Raw genomic sequence first — 16,830 nt, 5'->3', positions numbered from 1 at the left:
ACATTTCATAGCTCTGTCTACTGAAAAGCCGTAGAAATAGTGACCATTTCATTAGTACTGAACCCTTCTGACACCGATGCTGTGGTTTTAAAAGTTGATTTCCCATTAAAAGAAATTAAAGGTCCTTGGAGAAATGACTGATTTTCGGTCTGGGGCAAGAAATGTGCAGGATAATTTGTAACCCCATATACTAGAAAGCAAGGAAGATATGAAGACCAAGCCTATTAGGATTAAGTTAATAGGACTCAGGAAGCAATTTGAATGGATAATCTACCAGAGAAGGAATAAATTTAACATCAATAAGGATAACAATCACAAGTGATTTAAATCCATCATGTACATCTAAATCCATGAATTCATAATGATGTAAGTGAAGAAATACTTATTGCTTACCCTTGATGATACTACTCCTTACTTTGAAAAGTGGTAAATAAAGGGGAAAGAAAAACATTTTTCCTGCCTTTCCTACAAACGGTATCTCAGAGAAACTGAATAATTGATTTCATAAGTTTTTATTTATAAAAATATCACCTGTAATAAATGTACAAAGAATGTTACAGTATCTTCATTTTGCAGTCTCTTAGTAGATCTGGGCAATGATTATTAATAGACTGTTAATATAAAAAAGGTAAATGGTACACCAGTTCATATGCTACATATGCAGTAGGCTTACCAGAAATTATTGACCCTGGAATCAGATCAAATCTCTTATCTATTGCAGTGGTTTTCAACTTGGTTGCACATTAGAATCACTTGGAGTATGTTTAAAAATCTCAAAGCCTAGACTGCAATTACATTAAAGTCTCTGGGGTGAAACCCAAGCACCAGGATCTTTTTAAGCTTCCAAAGTTGTTTCAATATGCAGCCAAGGTTGAAATGTACTGTTTTAGATCCAGCTGATAATCTACAGTAAATACAGGGATCAGAGGGTGCAATCAGCAGAATCCACACTGTGGGAAGCTGTATAGGATATATGACCCAGTTTCTTAAATAAAGAATTAAAAGGAATAAAAGGAAAGAGAGGAACGATAGATGGGGCTTGATGATATATCAACTAATTATAATATATGGACTATTTATGGGTCCTAAATCATACAAACCAAAAACAAAAAATCACAGGTCTATCATGCATATGCGATCGCTGATTGTTAATTTTGTAAAGTGTGATAGGAGAACTATGGTTATTTTTTTTAAAATAGTCTTTACTATCAGAGATACATGCTGAAATATTTATGGATGACATGATGTTTGTAATTTGCTTCAAAATAGCTGGCAGTAGTGGAGGAGGATTGGGTAGGGTTATAGATGAAATAAGATCAAGTTGATAAGTTATGGATACGTAGAGGTTCTCTTCATATTATATGTTTGAATTCTATAGTAACAGTTTTTTTAAGTTTCAAGGAAAATATTTAAGGCAGAGGAAAGAAGTCAACAAAGAGTAAGAAAAACAAATCAGTAGAGTAGAGAAAACCGGAGAGAATGGGATTATGGAGAGTTTCACAAAGGAGAGAGTCATCAACAGCGATCCAGTGAGAGGAGATTAGAAAAGTACCCACTGTTTTTGGCAGTCAGAATGATACTGTAACTTTTCCCAAGACAGTTTCCATAGCACTGTGGCAGTTGGAAGTCTGGTTGCAGCCTGGAGGAGGCAAGGAGGTGTGTGTAGACTACACTTGCAAGGGGTGACAAGGCAGTGGCTACAAGTAAACTGTTAAAGGATCAAGGGGAAGCATTTGCCATGTTATTTGTATTTTTGTTTTTTTTAATACAATGAGAGCATGTTCGATCTTTTTTTTTAATTGATTGGAAGCTGAAAATACAGAAGAGAATAATAGTCTTGGAGGAGATGAAATGGGATGAGATTAAGCGTGGAAGTTGAAGAGTTAGTCTTGTATATAATGGACAGTTGTTCCTGTGAAGAAAGTTGACGACTAGAAACATTTATAGGGGAATCGAGGGTAAGAAGTTGAAGGTGACCTTTATTTTTGTTGTGACTGTTATTTTTATTGTGAGATAACGAGGGTGGTCATCTTCATATCATAAGTGCATTCAAGGTTAACTAGTTAAGAAGTTGGAGGAGAATGTGTATGCTTTATATTCCTGCTAAATGGAAAGGTTGTGGTATAGAATACCACCATAGCCTACCCAGTTGGTATTGGATTCCATGACTTTGTGCTGCTGCTATTATGAAAAAACAAAACAAAAACAAAACCTAAGAAACTTCCTAGGGACCATAGCCAGTTATTTTCAGACAGTTATTCCATCCTAATTATGTGTGTGTGTATGTATAATTTGTGTATATAGTTTGCAAGTGGCTAATCTTAGGTTTTGTGTGTGTGTATGTTTTAACTCAGATTCTTCATTCAAAGTTTAATGCTTTAGGCTTTGATCAGATTTTCCATTTAAAACTTGAATTTTAATATCTGTTCATCTTAAATGGGATTTCTTTGAGTTTTAAAAAGGTCTCTTTTCTATTCTGATTTTAGTTTTATTAAATCATAATTAAAAAATTAAATCAGAAGGCATATTAATCCTCAATAAAATTATTTACAGTCAGTTTTAGTTCATATAAATATTCATTTGCTTTTAACATATGTCTTGGACCATAGTAGATTTCTGGGACTCAATAGGAAAAGTTCTTTTTATGAGTAATAGGAAAAACTCATTAACTTGGGTACAACTGACTTACCCATATTTCACTCTGGTACTTTAATTTACTTCTGAACTATTTCTGTATAGTGTGTTTGGGCTGTTTTTTCAACAATATTTTAAACAGGTTTTTTTAAAATATGAAACTGTCTTAATTAGGAAGGAGTAATATAGTCTATAATATATCAGTATTTGAAAAGTAGCTGTTTATCAGACTGCTGTATGGCCCTCAATATTTGACTTTTATATAATTTTTGTTGATGTGAATAAAGTATGGTTCATTTTATTGGAGCAGCTAGATTCTAAGATGGTCCCCAGTGATCCCTGCCTCCTGGCATTTACACCCTTCTATAATCTCTTCCCCTTGAGTACAGGTACAACTTGCTTAGGTATACCTTCTATAGGTATAGAATATGCAAAGGGGATGTCCCTGTGTGATTAGGTAACATAAGATCATAACTTCCATGTTGCTAGCAAGCTCTCTCTATTTCCTTCATGGATTACAAACTTTGATGAGATCAGCAATATTGGGGAGGTCCACTTTGCGAGGAACTAAGATTGACCCCTTGCCAACAGCAAGCTAGGAACTGAGACCCTAAATCCAGTTCAGTTCATAGGGAATTGAATCCTGGCAACAACCACATGAGCTTGGCATCATATCCTTCCCCAGTTGAACCTTCAGATGAGACTCCAGTCATGGCTGGCAATTTGATTACAGCCTTGTTAGAGACCCTGAAGCAGAGGACCCAGTACCTCTGACCCACAGAAACTATGAAATAATAAATGAGTGTTTTTAAAAATAAACAGCTACATATGTGGCAAGTTCTTATGTAGCAATAGATATATAATTCAATTATGAAGCAGATAATATTTTCCAAGACATACTAAACCCAGTATATTACTAGCCTCCTTTACTTTCATAGTGCTAGGTGATTTATGTGCAAGGCTGACAGTTTTTATTGGGAATTGAGCCAGTTAGGAAAGGAGTGAACTAGAAATGAGTAGCAATGTACTTAAAAAAGAGGGACTCAACCTAGGTGTGGAGGCTGACCCTCTCAGGCCAAGGTATCTAAAGAGCTTGGCAAGTTGCTAAAATAAGAGCAGCGGCCTCTACTGGGATAACCTACCTAAAGTCCTTTGCATTTGCTGTTTCTTCCATCTGAATCATTCTTTCCCCAGATATCCAGATGGGTCATATCCTTGCTTCACTTAGAGAGGCCCTCCCTGTCTGCAGTAAATAGACTATGACTCCCTATCACTATCTGTTCTCTAACCTTGCTTTATTATTCTTTAAAGCACTTAACACTGCCTGACATGATGTTACATACTGATTTGTTTATTGTCTTCTCCTTCACTAGAATATAAACTCCTCATGGGTAGGAACTCTGCTTATTTTGTTCACTGCTGCATATGCAACATTTACAACAGTACTTGTCATATAGTAAATGTTCAGCAAATATGTTTTGAGTGGATAAATCTACTTTCCAGTTTTTTTTTTTTTTTTTGAGGTACGCAGGCCTCTCACTGTTGTGGCCTCTCCCGTTGCGGAGTACAGGGAGATTTCTTTTGCTGTACAGAAGCTTTTTTGTTTGATATAGCCCCACTTGTTTATTTTTCCTTTTGTTGCCTTTGCTTTTGGAGTCAAATTTGAAAGAAACTCACAATGAGATATGACTATATACCTGTTAGAATGGCAAAAATTAATGGCCACAGGTTGTGGCCCAGCCGCTCCGCGGCATGTGGGATCTTCCCGGACCAGGGCACGAACCCGCATCCCCTGCATCGGCAGGTGGACTCTCAACCACTGCGCCACCAGGGAAGCCCTACCTTCCAGTTTTTACATTGACCAGAATTTGGTTGTCTGAAGGTTGGTGGGAGTTTTAAGGAGTGATGCCTATTCTTGGTCAGGACCCCGGTTAGTGGCTGAGAGATGAGGTATTCAGTCTTCACACAGGGAGATGCAGTGGCAGAAGCATATATACAGGCTGATATTTAGCACAGCTGCTCAAGACTAAGGCAAGAGCTGTGTGTGCTGCAACTCTGGGATTACGCAAACATCAGAGTTGAACCAGAGGGTCTGGGGGTAGTGAGGCAATTAAGTCTAGACTGTTAGAATCTGGAGAAATGATTTAATTCCATACCTAGACCCCTCTTCATTCTTTTTTCAGTTCATTTGTTCATGCAATAATTCAGTGCCTGGTGTTACTCTAGGTAAAGGAAATACAGAGACAAGTCAAGTAATATCCCTGTTTTCATTAACCTTGCATTCTAAAGGAGGAACATGGTCAACACAGACTAATAAATAATTTCTTATAGTGTTCATTGCTATGGAGAAATCATCATAAAAGAAGGTACTGGAATAAAGATGAATTTCATCTTCATGTTAGTGCTGTGTTGGAATCACTAGTTATTACTCAAAAAGAAGAGTTGCTCACACAGGGCATGCTCTGAGTAATGAATTACTAAGTAACTGGGAATTAGTAACTGTCATTTTCTATCTATAAATGATTTCTTAGATTATTAAGATGTGCAGTGTGTGTTCTACATTTATCAAAAAAATAATTGATTATAATCAGTTTTATAGGTAATTGATATGAATACTTGATAACCACTTATAGAAGAAAGTAAGGTAGAATTTAGCTTTGGGATTTACCACAATATATATTTGTAAGCTTTAAATATGTTTGACTTAAGTATCTTAGAATTGATTAGTGAGTCACATTTACTGAGACAGCATAGTCAAAGTTCAGCTCTCTGAAACCCTCAGCAGTGATTTGTTCTATACAGATAAGATTTCTGTGAAAGTGAAAGTGAGTATACTGTCCTTTAAAAAGCAAAACTTAGTTTATCATTAAGAAATATTGATTTAATTTCTGCTATTTCAGGCACTGTGTTAAGTACCAAATATGCATTGAAGAAAACAAGTATTGTCCTTGTCCTCATGGAGTTTACGGTCAAGTAGGGGAAACATACTTTAAACAAGTAAAATTAGAAATTGTGGTAAATGCAAAGAAGACAAAGAACAGATTGTTATGAGAATATAACAAAAGGAATATGATTTAGATTAGAGGAGTTCAAGAACCGTGAAGGATCTGAGATTTTTAACCCCACTTAAAAAGGCTAGCCTGCCAAAGTGTTCTGAATATTGTCAGAAGACATGAGACTCCTGGGTCAGAGCAGAACTTTATTACTCACAGCATAGCAAGCCACGTGAGCATGGGCATATTTGTATGTTGGTTCCCCGTGCCTCCAGGCCTCCTGGGGAGACACAGTTTGGGCCCATGTGAATGGTACGTATGCTGTGAGTTTGTGTCACAGGTGAGAACTTTAAGCTTGGACAATCTACAGCTTTTGCCATAAGCAGTAAGCAAGCCTGCTCTTTGCGTGCAGGGCAAAGTTACCTCATGTTTCAAGGTTGCTTGCTACAAATGCAAACCTGATAAATGGCCTGGATGAAGAGCAACCAGGGCCTCGCATTGACATAACTTGCAAGAATGTGTGGGGACACTCAGGCCATGGTGAATGGCCTCTTCATCAGCAAGGAGAGATTTCACAGAAGTCCTCTCCAAGATTTTTTTTTTAAACAGCTTTACTAGAGTATAATCGGTATACAGTAAACTGAACATAAAGTGTACAGTTTGGTAAGTTTTGACATATATGCACACCCATGAAAGCATCACGAGTCAAGATCAGTGAATGTATTTCTCACCCGCAAAAGTTTCCATGTACCCCTTTGTAATTCCTCTCCCCGCCATCTCCTTTCTTCTTCCCCAGGCAAATTCTGACCAGGTTTTGTCACTATCTATTGGTTTACCTTTCCTAGAGCTGTGTACAGATTGAATGATACAGCATGTATTGTGTATTCTTATTTGTCTTTCATGCAGCATGATTGTTTTTAGATTCATCCATATTGTATTATGTATTTACTTCTGGATAGTATTCCATTGTGCAGATATACTATAGTTTGTGTATGCATTCACTTGTTGATGGACATTTGGGTTGTTTCCAGTTTGGGGCTATTACAAATAAAGGTGCTTTGAATGTTCATATAGAAGTCTGTATATGGACATATACTTTTTTTTCTGTTGGATAAACATGTAGAAGAGGAATAGTTTGACCATGTGGTGGGTATATCTTTAACTGTTTAAGAAAATGCTAGGCTGTTTTGCAGAATGATAATACAGTTTTTCCATTCTGCCAAGAGTTTCAGTTCCTCTATCCTCACCATTTGATTTTTTTTAAATTTTTGCCATTCTAACAGGTATATAGTCATATCTCATTGTGATTTTCTTTCGAATTTGACTCCAAAAGCAAAGGCAACAAAAGGAAAAATAAACAAGTGGGACTATATCAAACAAAAAAGCTTCTGTACAGCAAAAGAAATCATCAACAAAATGAAAGGGCAGCCTACTGAATGGGAAAAAATATTTGCAAATCATATACCTGATTTGCAGGTATATGGGTTTATATCTAATATATACATAGAACCCATACAACTCATAGCAAAACATCAAATTATCCCATTAAAAAATGGGCAAAGGATCTGAGTAGACATTTTTCCAAAGACAACAGATAGATGGCTAACAGGTACGTGAAAAGATGCTCAGCATCACTAATCATCAGCAAAATGGAAATCAAAACCACAATGAGGTATAATCTCAAACCTGTTAGAATGGCTAGTATCAAAAAGACAAGAAATAACAAGTGTTGATGAGGTTGTGGAGAAAAGGCTGGGAATGTAAACTGATGCAGCTGCGAGGAAAGAGTATGGAGGTTCCTCCAAAAAAATTAAAAACAGAAATGACCCAGCAATTCCACTTCCAGGTATTTATCCAGGATTTTAAAAATATTTCTGTTACTGATTTCTAATCTAAAACTGTTTTGGTTTTTATACTTTGTATGACTTGGAACCTTTTAAATTTATTTAGACTGTTTCTATCAGAAATTGTTGATCTTGGTAAATGTTTCATGTGTACTTGAAAATAATGGCTACTTTGCTGTTTTGGATAAAGTATTCTATAGATGTCAATTACTGATTTTCTGTGTACTTGTTTTATCATTTACTGAGAGAAAGAAACTCCTCAACTGTAATTGTTGATTTGTCTATTTCCTTATAGATTAAGTTTCAAAATATATGGTCCACATATCACGTGCAGTAAGTAGTCTGGGAGGAAAATTACTGTTACTGGCATTATTTTGAAAGACCTTATTAGAACACATCTTTGGTTTGTCCTATAGTATAGGCTATTTCTGGCACCATCTTCACATACAAAAGAAATTTTTATTTGCTACATTTTATTTTTTATCATTTATCTAATCATTGTATTGTTTTGCTTGGCAGCTTCTATGTTTTTGAAACAGGCATTTGAAGGAGAATACCCTAAATTATTGCGTCTTTATAATGACTTATGGAAGCGTCTTCAACAATACAGCCAAAGTATTCAAGGAAATTTTAATTCCAGTGGAACTGCAGACCTCTATGCTGACTTACAACACATGGAAGATGATACACAAGACATATTCATACCAAAGAAGCCAGATTATGAGTATGTTTGTTTAATCAAACCTGTTTGTTGGCCTGTTAAGGATTTTGTCTTTTATTTTTATTGTAAGTTAGAAAATGGGAAAACGCAAATCTTTGTGAATACTTGTAATGATTACTATTCACTTATTTACTTTAAAAGACTTCACAACACTTTTAACTGAAGAAGTCGAAATTTATCCTTAGTTGAGCAGCCTGGTTCCTGATTAAGATTCATTTTAAAGTATATCACCAATTAAGGTGAATAGAAGCTAAGAGATGAGCATATGTGGTCATTATCGTTTAATTGATATTATAAGATAACCTGTAATTACATCAGACAGCATCATCATTGATGGACCACTGGCATAAATGTGATATAAAAGGAAATGGTGTGTTCAGGAACTATAGCGGAAATAAATCTTATGCTGGGATAGATTCTCCATCTGGTGGGAAAAACCTAAGTACAGTCAAAATTAAACCTGAAAATCTCTTAGATTATTCATGAAGTCATATTTATAAGCCACATCAGAAAAATAATACCACCTCAATAAGCTTAAACCAGCCAGCTTTCCTCCTAAATTGAAAAAGAGTATTGTTTTCAGATTTCTCTTTGAGCACCAAATCAATTGATTGGCTTGCACACCATCTTTAAACACTAGAATCATTTATTGTGATGAGACTGACTCAAGTAACAGTAGATTCTGATCACTGACCTTGTAAGAAAAAGGTTAGATTTATGAGTGCTATTTTAATGTTTATCTTAAAAAATTTTTATTCTGAATACTTATAGCTGAATTGTATCCACTGTAGTAAGAAGTTCTGACTGGTAAAATACAGGACGTAGAAGTTTTGACTGGGAAAACAAGTGGCGTAAGGGTAGGCTGGTATGATAGAAGGAGACGCTGTTGTTCTCTTCAGTTACTCTTTGATGCTAAACATGGAGATTAGGTGAGGACTAATGGAAAGAGGGGACAAGAAGACTGAAAAGTTATCTGTTGATCTTGAAAAATCTTGTAATGTATTAAGGTTTTTTTAAGTATACAAAATAGCATACATAGTATCATTGTATTTCTGGTTTAGTTTTATTTTTAAATTCATATGTTGGCACTGAAAAGCTCTGGAAAATATACATAGCACAAGGTAATAGTGTTTTATGTCCAAGAGGTAGAGTTTTTATTCTGTATTTTCTGCTTTTACTTAAAATGAGCATATGTTACTCGTGGGGATAGAGGAAAGGCAGTAAATGCAATGTAGAAAAAAAAATCAGAATGAAAAAAAACCACTGTGTTTTGGGACATCCTCTTCACCTTTTGGAGACTGACTTCAGTGAGGTGGGGAAGAAGACTTATGACCTGTATTCTTCTAAGAAACCAAAAAATAATGACGATATAATAAGGAAACAATGACAATATGATTTATATTTTCTTTTGAGAAGTGAGGCAAGAAACAAACATAAATTTGACCATGCTAGCTGAGCCAAAGGAAAGTTTTTTGTTGTTGTTTTTAATGATAGAGGGAAAGCTGAGAGTTTTTATAGATAGAAGTAGCCATTGGAGAGAGAAAGTGAAGAAAAGAGATAATGAATGGAACGAGACCTTAGAATAATCTGAATAGAATCAAGGCACAAATAACCAGGTTAACGTTTTTCATCATTGAGTATTTATGCTGAATTTTTGAAAGCTGTTCTTACTATGAAGAAAATAAAACAAGATAATGTGACAGTGTTTTATATAGGGTGGTCAGAGAAGACCTCTATGAAAAGGTAACATTTGACCCAAGATCGAGATAATGTGAAGAAATCAACTGTGGAAGATTCGGAGTAAGATTTTTGCAGGTAGAGAGAAGAGCAGATTTAGAGCCTGAGAAAATTAAGATGGGGAGGTTGAGGAATAGAAAGCTGAACACAATGAATGAGGGAGAGTGGGGGATAAAAAATTGGGTCGGCGAGGAGGGGAAACGTAAGGTCATGTAGGGCTTTATTCACCATGATATGGGGTTTAGAGTTTATTCAAAACACTGGAAACCTTTGCTTTTAAACAGAGGAATGAGATGAACTGATAAACATTTAAAAATTAGCATGCCGGCTTCTTTGTGGACAACTGAGGGGGAGTGTCACCACAGGGAAAGAGAAGCTGTTTTGTTTATCCAGACAAGAAATGATAATGGCTTGAAGTAGGATGAGTGGATGAGATGGTGAGAACTGGTCGAATTGATTCGAGATATAGCTTAGAGGGCAAGCTAGTAGAACTTGCTGGTAGATCACATTTGAGAGGAAAAGAAGAATCAAGGATATGTGTGGACAAGTTGGGAGAAGCCTAATGATTGGAAGACATTGTTTCATCGAGTAGTGGGTTTTTGTTTTGTTTCTTTTTTGTTTCTTTGTGGGTTTTTTTTTGTCTTTTGGCCATGCTACACGGCTTGTGGGATTTTAGTTCCCTGACCAGGGATCGAACCCAGGCCCTCCACGTTGAGAGCATGGAGTCCTGACCACTGTACTGCCAGGGAATTCCCCATCGAGTAGTGTTAAGGTTTTTCTTTTGAAACTGTTGAATCAAAGATGCAAATTGTGTTGTTGAAAAGGTAGTTGAATGTGAATCAGGGCTAGAAATACATATTTGAGAGTCATCACTATGCAGATCTTTAAAAATCATGGGACTGGAGGAGATTCCATAGGGAAGATATATATAAAGAGAAAAGGGAACTTTGGCCCAAAATATGCACTCCAAAATTTATAGATTGTGCAGAGGAGTGGCAGCCTGCAAGACTAAGAGGAAAAAAAATGGTGAGATAGGAGGAAAACTGAAACTTATGTGGAACCCCAAAGAGTGAGTTCATTTCAGTCAGAAGAGGAATGGTTAACTGTGTCACATGCTGTTGAAAACCTGAAGAAGCTTAGGACTGAGAAGTGACCTCTAGATATAGCAAAATAAGGTTGTTCAAGGCCTAGGTGTGGAATGGTGGATACAAAGCATTATTAGAATTGATGAAAGACAGAATGGGAGGAGATTGACTTCTGGGATGACAGCCGTCCCCACTCCGCTGACCCACCCCACAGTGAATCTGGTGAAAACTATTAAAAACCAAACAATTTAACGTGTCTGGAAATGGTTTTAAAAGCAAACAGCAAATGAAAAATCATCGACTCAAGAAAGTCTATGAAAATTCAGTAGAAAGAATTCCATAAGAGCCTGTGATATTAGAACCAAGACTGTTGTTCCTCCCTCCCTCTTCCCAGCTCATCAAGGCATAGGCTCCACTCAGGACTGTGACAGCCAAGAACAAAGGGCTCCCTCCCCCACCACTCCTAACTGGAGGGCTTTCTTCCTAAGAAGAGCAGAACCGCAGCATTTCTCATCCTGCCCTCAGCTGCCAGTTAGCAGAAGCCTCAGACAGATGAGATCAATAGGTGGGTGCTTCCTTATTGTGCACAACACCCATCTGTTATGTATATGTTATCACAATAAAAACAAAACATATTAAGCAAATTAAAAAAAAATTTTTAATGTGTTCACACACAAATTTGTAATGAATGTTTATAGCAGCATTCATAATCACCAAAAGATAGAAACACCCAAAATGTCCATCAGCAGACAGATGGGTAACCACATGTGATATATCCACACATGAATGAAGGAATGAAGAACTGACACATGTTACAACATGACTGAACCTTGAAAAAATTAATGCTAAGTGAAGAAAGCCAGATATAAAGCCCATATGCTGTATGATCCTATTCCTATGAAAGTTAAGAATAGGGAAATCTATAGAGATATAAAGCATGTTAGTGGTTGCTTAGGGCTGGGGATGGGGTGGGGGGGGTAAAAGATTAAAGCTAAAGGCTATGAGGTTTCTTTTGAAGGTGATAAAAATGTTCTGGGATTGAGCATGGTGATGGTTGCACATCACCATGAATATACTGAATATATATTGAATATACTGAAAGCCATTGAATTATACACTTTAAATGGTTGAATTGAATGTAAATTAAATCTTGATAAAGAAGTTTTAAAAAAAGAGAGAACGGGAAAGAAGGAGGTAGGTAATTCTTCTGAGAGGTTTTGATATGAACAAAGGAATAAAGCTACTTTTTCTTTGGGATAAGAGGAAAATCGCTGAGGGTAGGTGAAGTTACAAAGGAAAAAATAAGCTAGTAAGATCATTGCCACTGGTTTTGGTCTTAGTGTAAAGTTGAGGCAGATGGTCAGCTGTGGAGAGTAAAGGGCTGCAGAAGTAGAATTTTAATACCTGGAGCTTCAGGTCTCTTGAAATTAAGAGGTTTGCATAAACATTTAATAGAAACAATTTACTTTTTCTCTGCAATACGTGGAACGCTTAGCAGCAGATACAGAGACCATCTAACTGAGATTTTCTTCGTAAGAGCTTTGAAAGGAAGGTAAATTAGAAAAATCAAGATGCTAATGAGAGCACCTTGAAACGGTGGAGGATGAGCGTAGGGTTTCGTAGCACTGATCACTGTAAGGTCAAAGAGCAAGTTCTTTTGAGTAAAATCTAGCACTTTTATTGATATACAAAGCCCAGCATGATTTGTTCTGTCTGTTTTCTCTTAGACCTCATCTTGTACTGTTCTCCTGTCACTTAAGTGCTCTGTTTCTCTAACTTTTTGTCAAATGCAGCCAGGTCTAAGTCTCTTCTCAGGGCCTTTGAGCTTGTTCTCTTCCTACAGAAAGCGCCTACCCTGGAAATCTATATAACTTGCTCCCTCTTTTCCCTCACATCTTCTCAGGAAGCTTTCCCTTTCCTCACCCTATGTAAAATTGGATTAAAAACAAAAACGGTCTCTGGCTTCCTTACTTCCTTTTTCTCTTAGAATTTTTTACTCTCCATTGTATTCCGTAGTTAACTCATTTAAAAATTTTATTTCTTTTTTTGTGTGTTTCTCAGAAGTCTTTTTTTTTTATTAGTTTTTATTGCAGTAGAGTTGATTTACAATATTGTGTTCTCAGAAGTCTCTTTAAGGGGACAGGGAGTTTTTTTTAACTGACTTCATTGCTACATTTCCCGCATCTAGGAAGTACCTGGCAAATTGTAGACATTTAAGAGAATTTGTAGGCGGGAAGGAGATGGCGGCAAGTGGGGGCGTGGAAAGTTGTCTTCGAGCTTGGAGACGTCACAGTTAGAGCAGTTCAAAACGATGACTCAAACATGGAAGCTCCATAGTAAAGCTAAAATGAAAGTAGACTTCTAGTACAGGACAGGTTTTAGAAAAGTTGTTTGTTTTGACATTGTAATCACCAAGGATCCTTCCCCCCTCCGCACCCCCCAGATTCTTCAGGTTTTCCAAAACTAACAGGGTGGAGTAAGGTAGGGAGCAGGGGAGGCAGGCAGCCACTGGGGCAGGGCTGAGGGAGGCTGTGCTCTGCCCCCACCTGCGGCCGGCCCCCTGCCGGGTCGTCGTTCGCTTGTCCTCCATCTCTGTGTCAGCAGGCTGCTCTCCTGCGACGACCGCAGCCTTGGTCTTGCTCTCCTCTTCAGCCAGCCTCTCAAACATGTTGGCATAGAGCTGCTTCTCCCGTGCGAGCTGCTTGAGGAGTGGCTGCTGGCAGATAGCCAGCTGGGCCTTGGCAGCTTTGGTGTTGGAGTAGAGCTGCAGGACCTTCTGGAAGGATCCTTGGAGAAGAAGAATGTTAGTACTTATAATTTAGTGCTGAAATTTCTGCAGAAGAGAGAAGAGGCTTCTTAAGGTCAGTAAATGACCAGAGCAAAAATAGGGAAGACATTTAAATAGCTGGCGTGGACTTCAGTAGAGGATTGCCTCAGACACATTTAGACACTAGTTCTTCCCTGTTCCCATTGTGGTCTTTCTCTCATCATCTGTTATGGAAGTTATCATAGTTCACACTTTACCTGCACATTTCTTCACTGGACTGTAAAGCGAATTTCATCTCTATCCTCCCAGCACTCAGTGAGGGCTGGCACATAGTATTCTCAGGAACTATGTGTTGAGTGAAATACTTATTGAATGAGAAAGTGTTAAGATAAGTATGGAATTGTGATGTAGGAGCCAAGAGCGTTCTGACCTCTAGGTCTTGTCAGTTGACCAGCAAAGGTGGAAAAGGAGAAAGCCAAGTTTCCTATACCTGAAGGAGTAGGTCAGATGTTTGCAAAATGAACATTTAGGATTAAGGGGGATTTGTTTTTGTTTGTTTGTTTAAGATAATGGAAAGGCCAGTAGAAGGATCATAAACAGGGGTGATGTGAGAAGATACAGAGTTAATTATATGGTTATAGGTATTTGATAGTAATTGTCAGAGGTAAAATATAAGATCCAGTAGTTGGACAAGTAAATGAAAATCAACAGAAATAACTGAAGACATAGGAGGACTGAGGAGGAAAGAAGTGTTTAGTAGGCTAAATTTTAGTTTGTGAAGAATGTTGTAAAACAAATTAACTTAGAACTACAATTAGGAGTATTTGGGTGATTGTGGGACTTGCACAAGCACTTTTTACTTTGTCCTCATTCTTGTTAGTATCAGTTTTGGCATCAGAAGGCTGATAAAAACCTACACCTGTATACTTCCCTTTTAGGCACTGAGCTTATGAGAGGGCAGCTGTTGTGTGTGAAAAGGGTTGAGCTTGTGGGAGCAGGTCTCTGCAGACTTGCCTCTCTTGTATGCTCTATAGAAACGTGCTAAGTGAAGGCATGGCCCCATTAGAATTAATAAGATTTTACAGTGTTACTCTTAGTTTCAAGCGACAAACTTACTACAGTAGGTACTAGTGCATATTATATAACATTTATGCCCAGGAATTATGTATAAATTAAAATGTTTAGTTCTTAATAAGCATTTGATTATGTAAATATATTTATACATTTTTAAACAAAATTTTTTCTTTTCTTCATATAGAGTTACATTTTATATAGGAGATACGTTTTTAAGAAAGGCATTTACAACCTGATACACTAGCACTTAGTTTTGTATCATTTAAGTTCATTTTTAATAAACTTTGTTCCCACAGTCCCGGAAAGGCTTTGAAAGACTCACTACAACCCTATGAGGCTGCTTATCTATCAAAATCCTTATCTCGACTCTTTGATCCGATCAACTTGGTTTTTCCCCCTGGTGGTCGTAATCCTCCTTCTGCCGATGAACTTGAAGGTATCATTAAAACTATAGCAAGGTATGTATTTTCATATAGTGGCATGCCGTAAAATGCCTGCCACATTTGTTAGCGATGTATAATGGCAGTACATCTTTAATTTATCTCAAATCATTCAAAGAATTAGTCTGGAAATTAAATCAAGCGTTTTGCATTGAGTGAGTGCACATGTAGTAAGCATCAGCACTTGAGATTCCAATTAATAAAACCATTTAAATACAGTCTAAAAATAGTCAATTATCATTATTCTGTGTCTTGTCAAGGATACAAAGTAAAACAACCTAATTCTTTATGCCATAGTAAATTTCTAATATTACGTAGGAAAGTTAATATAAAAATAATTTTACAAATTGAGAAGCTAAAGCATGGACATCAACTTTTTTTTATCTTAAATCCAGAAAGTACTTCATGGCGTACAAGGATTATAATCCTGATTAGTCTACTTGTGTTTGCTATTTTAAGCTTTCTAAGTGAATGTGACAGCTTTTAAAACTCTCAAAAGGGAAGATATCCTAGCAGGTTGTGCAACCTGAATGGTTGCGGACAATGTATTGTACTGTTGCTTTTAGACATTTTACGGACCCCCCAGGTTAATCTGCAGTTGAGACTGTCTCAGTTCCTGTCATAATAACAAGTTGTCATAACAGTAGGTCTATACATTTATTTATAGGTGAACATTTTGAGGAGTAAAATTAGTAGTTAGGCAATATAGAACCAAGGTATAAAAGTCTAGATTCTTTTAGATTACAAATTTGAAGATGGTGATTCTGAGGCATGTGAGAGAACAATTAAAAAGCCACAGGTATAATATGCGTATCTATCTAAATACAGCATCGAAATTGCCCAGCATCTTGATCCTAAATCTTTCCACAGTTATCTTGACTTTCCAAAGTCCTGACTGAAGACGTTTATACCCTAATGTCTCCGTTATTTGTTTCATATGGTAGTGACAAAACTGGTCATGGATTGAACTTGATCTCTTTACCTGTTTATGGACATGTTACCTGTTTATGGACTGCACCCATTCCCCGGTGCATTTTGACAATGCTGTGATCAATTGTAAGGTGGGACTTGAAGAAGCATACTTATGCCATTGTTTAATAGAATGTGAAAGTGAACTTTAATAAAATTATGTCTCACTGGTATATGAAAGGGCATTTTTGTCACACATAGTAAGCACTAATGTTGTTTTAAAGTCCTTCACTTTCTTCATAAAGGCAACCTGGTAAGTGCCAAGATTTATTCTGCTACTTGAGAGACAATAATTACTTTTCTTGCTTTTCTACTTGTATATGCATTTTCATGCAATTTTTAACTCTTAATTAAAAATTAACTTTAAAGAAGTTAACTTTCCATGGTCTTTGTAAATACTTTTTTTTTGCAATTACCTCAAATGTCCCAATTAATCCAATGTTAAATTGAAAATAAGCATGACAGAGAAATACTTTAAGAATCCAAATTTTTAAAATATCAAGTTAAATCCTTGTTATGCTTTTGATATATTTAAAAAGCTATTTAATCAAAATAGCATGAATTGG

At 36.7% G+C, this 16,830-nt stretch overlaps 1 protein-coding gene across 6 annotated transcripts in view; it reads left to right on the top strand.

Annotated features, from left to right (window-relative positions):
- The window catches only part of COG5 (component of oligomeric golgi complex 5), a 284,068-nt gene that overhangs the window by 194,630 nt on the left and 72,608 nt on the right, over positions 1-16,830 (top strand). For all 6 annotated transcript variants that reach the window (XR_004023181.2, XR_016394383.1, XM_030761468.2 and 3 more), the window contains exons 12-13: positions 7,991-8,195; positions 15,152-15,313. Coding sequence is in view for 4 of the 6 variants with exons in the window: in XM_030761468.2 (XP_030617328.1) it covers positions 7,991-8,195; positions 15,152-15,313 (367 nt within the window). In the remaining 2 variants the exon portion in view is untranslated. The remainder of the gene's footprint in view (positions 1-7,990; positions 8,196-15,151; positions 15,314-16,830) is intronic.

The sequence above is a fragment of the Delphinapterus leucas genome, chromosome 9 (assembly GCF_059928025.1).
Source record: "Delphinapterus leucas isolate spDelLeu-1000000601 "Yukka" chromosome 9, BTC_Dleu_Yukka2, whole genome shotgun sequence".
Taxonomy (NCBI): Eukaryota; Metazoa; Chordata; class Mammalia; order Artiodactyla; family Monodontidae; genus Delphinapterus; species Delphinapterus leucas.
The sequence above is the reverse complement of the archived record's forward strand: the minus strand, read 5'-3'. Positions and strand labels throughout refer to the sequence as shown.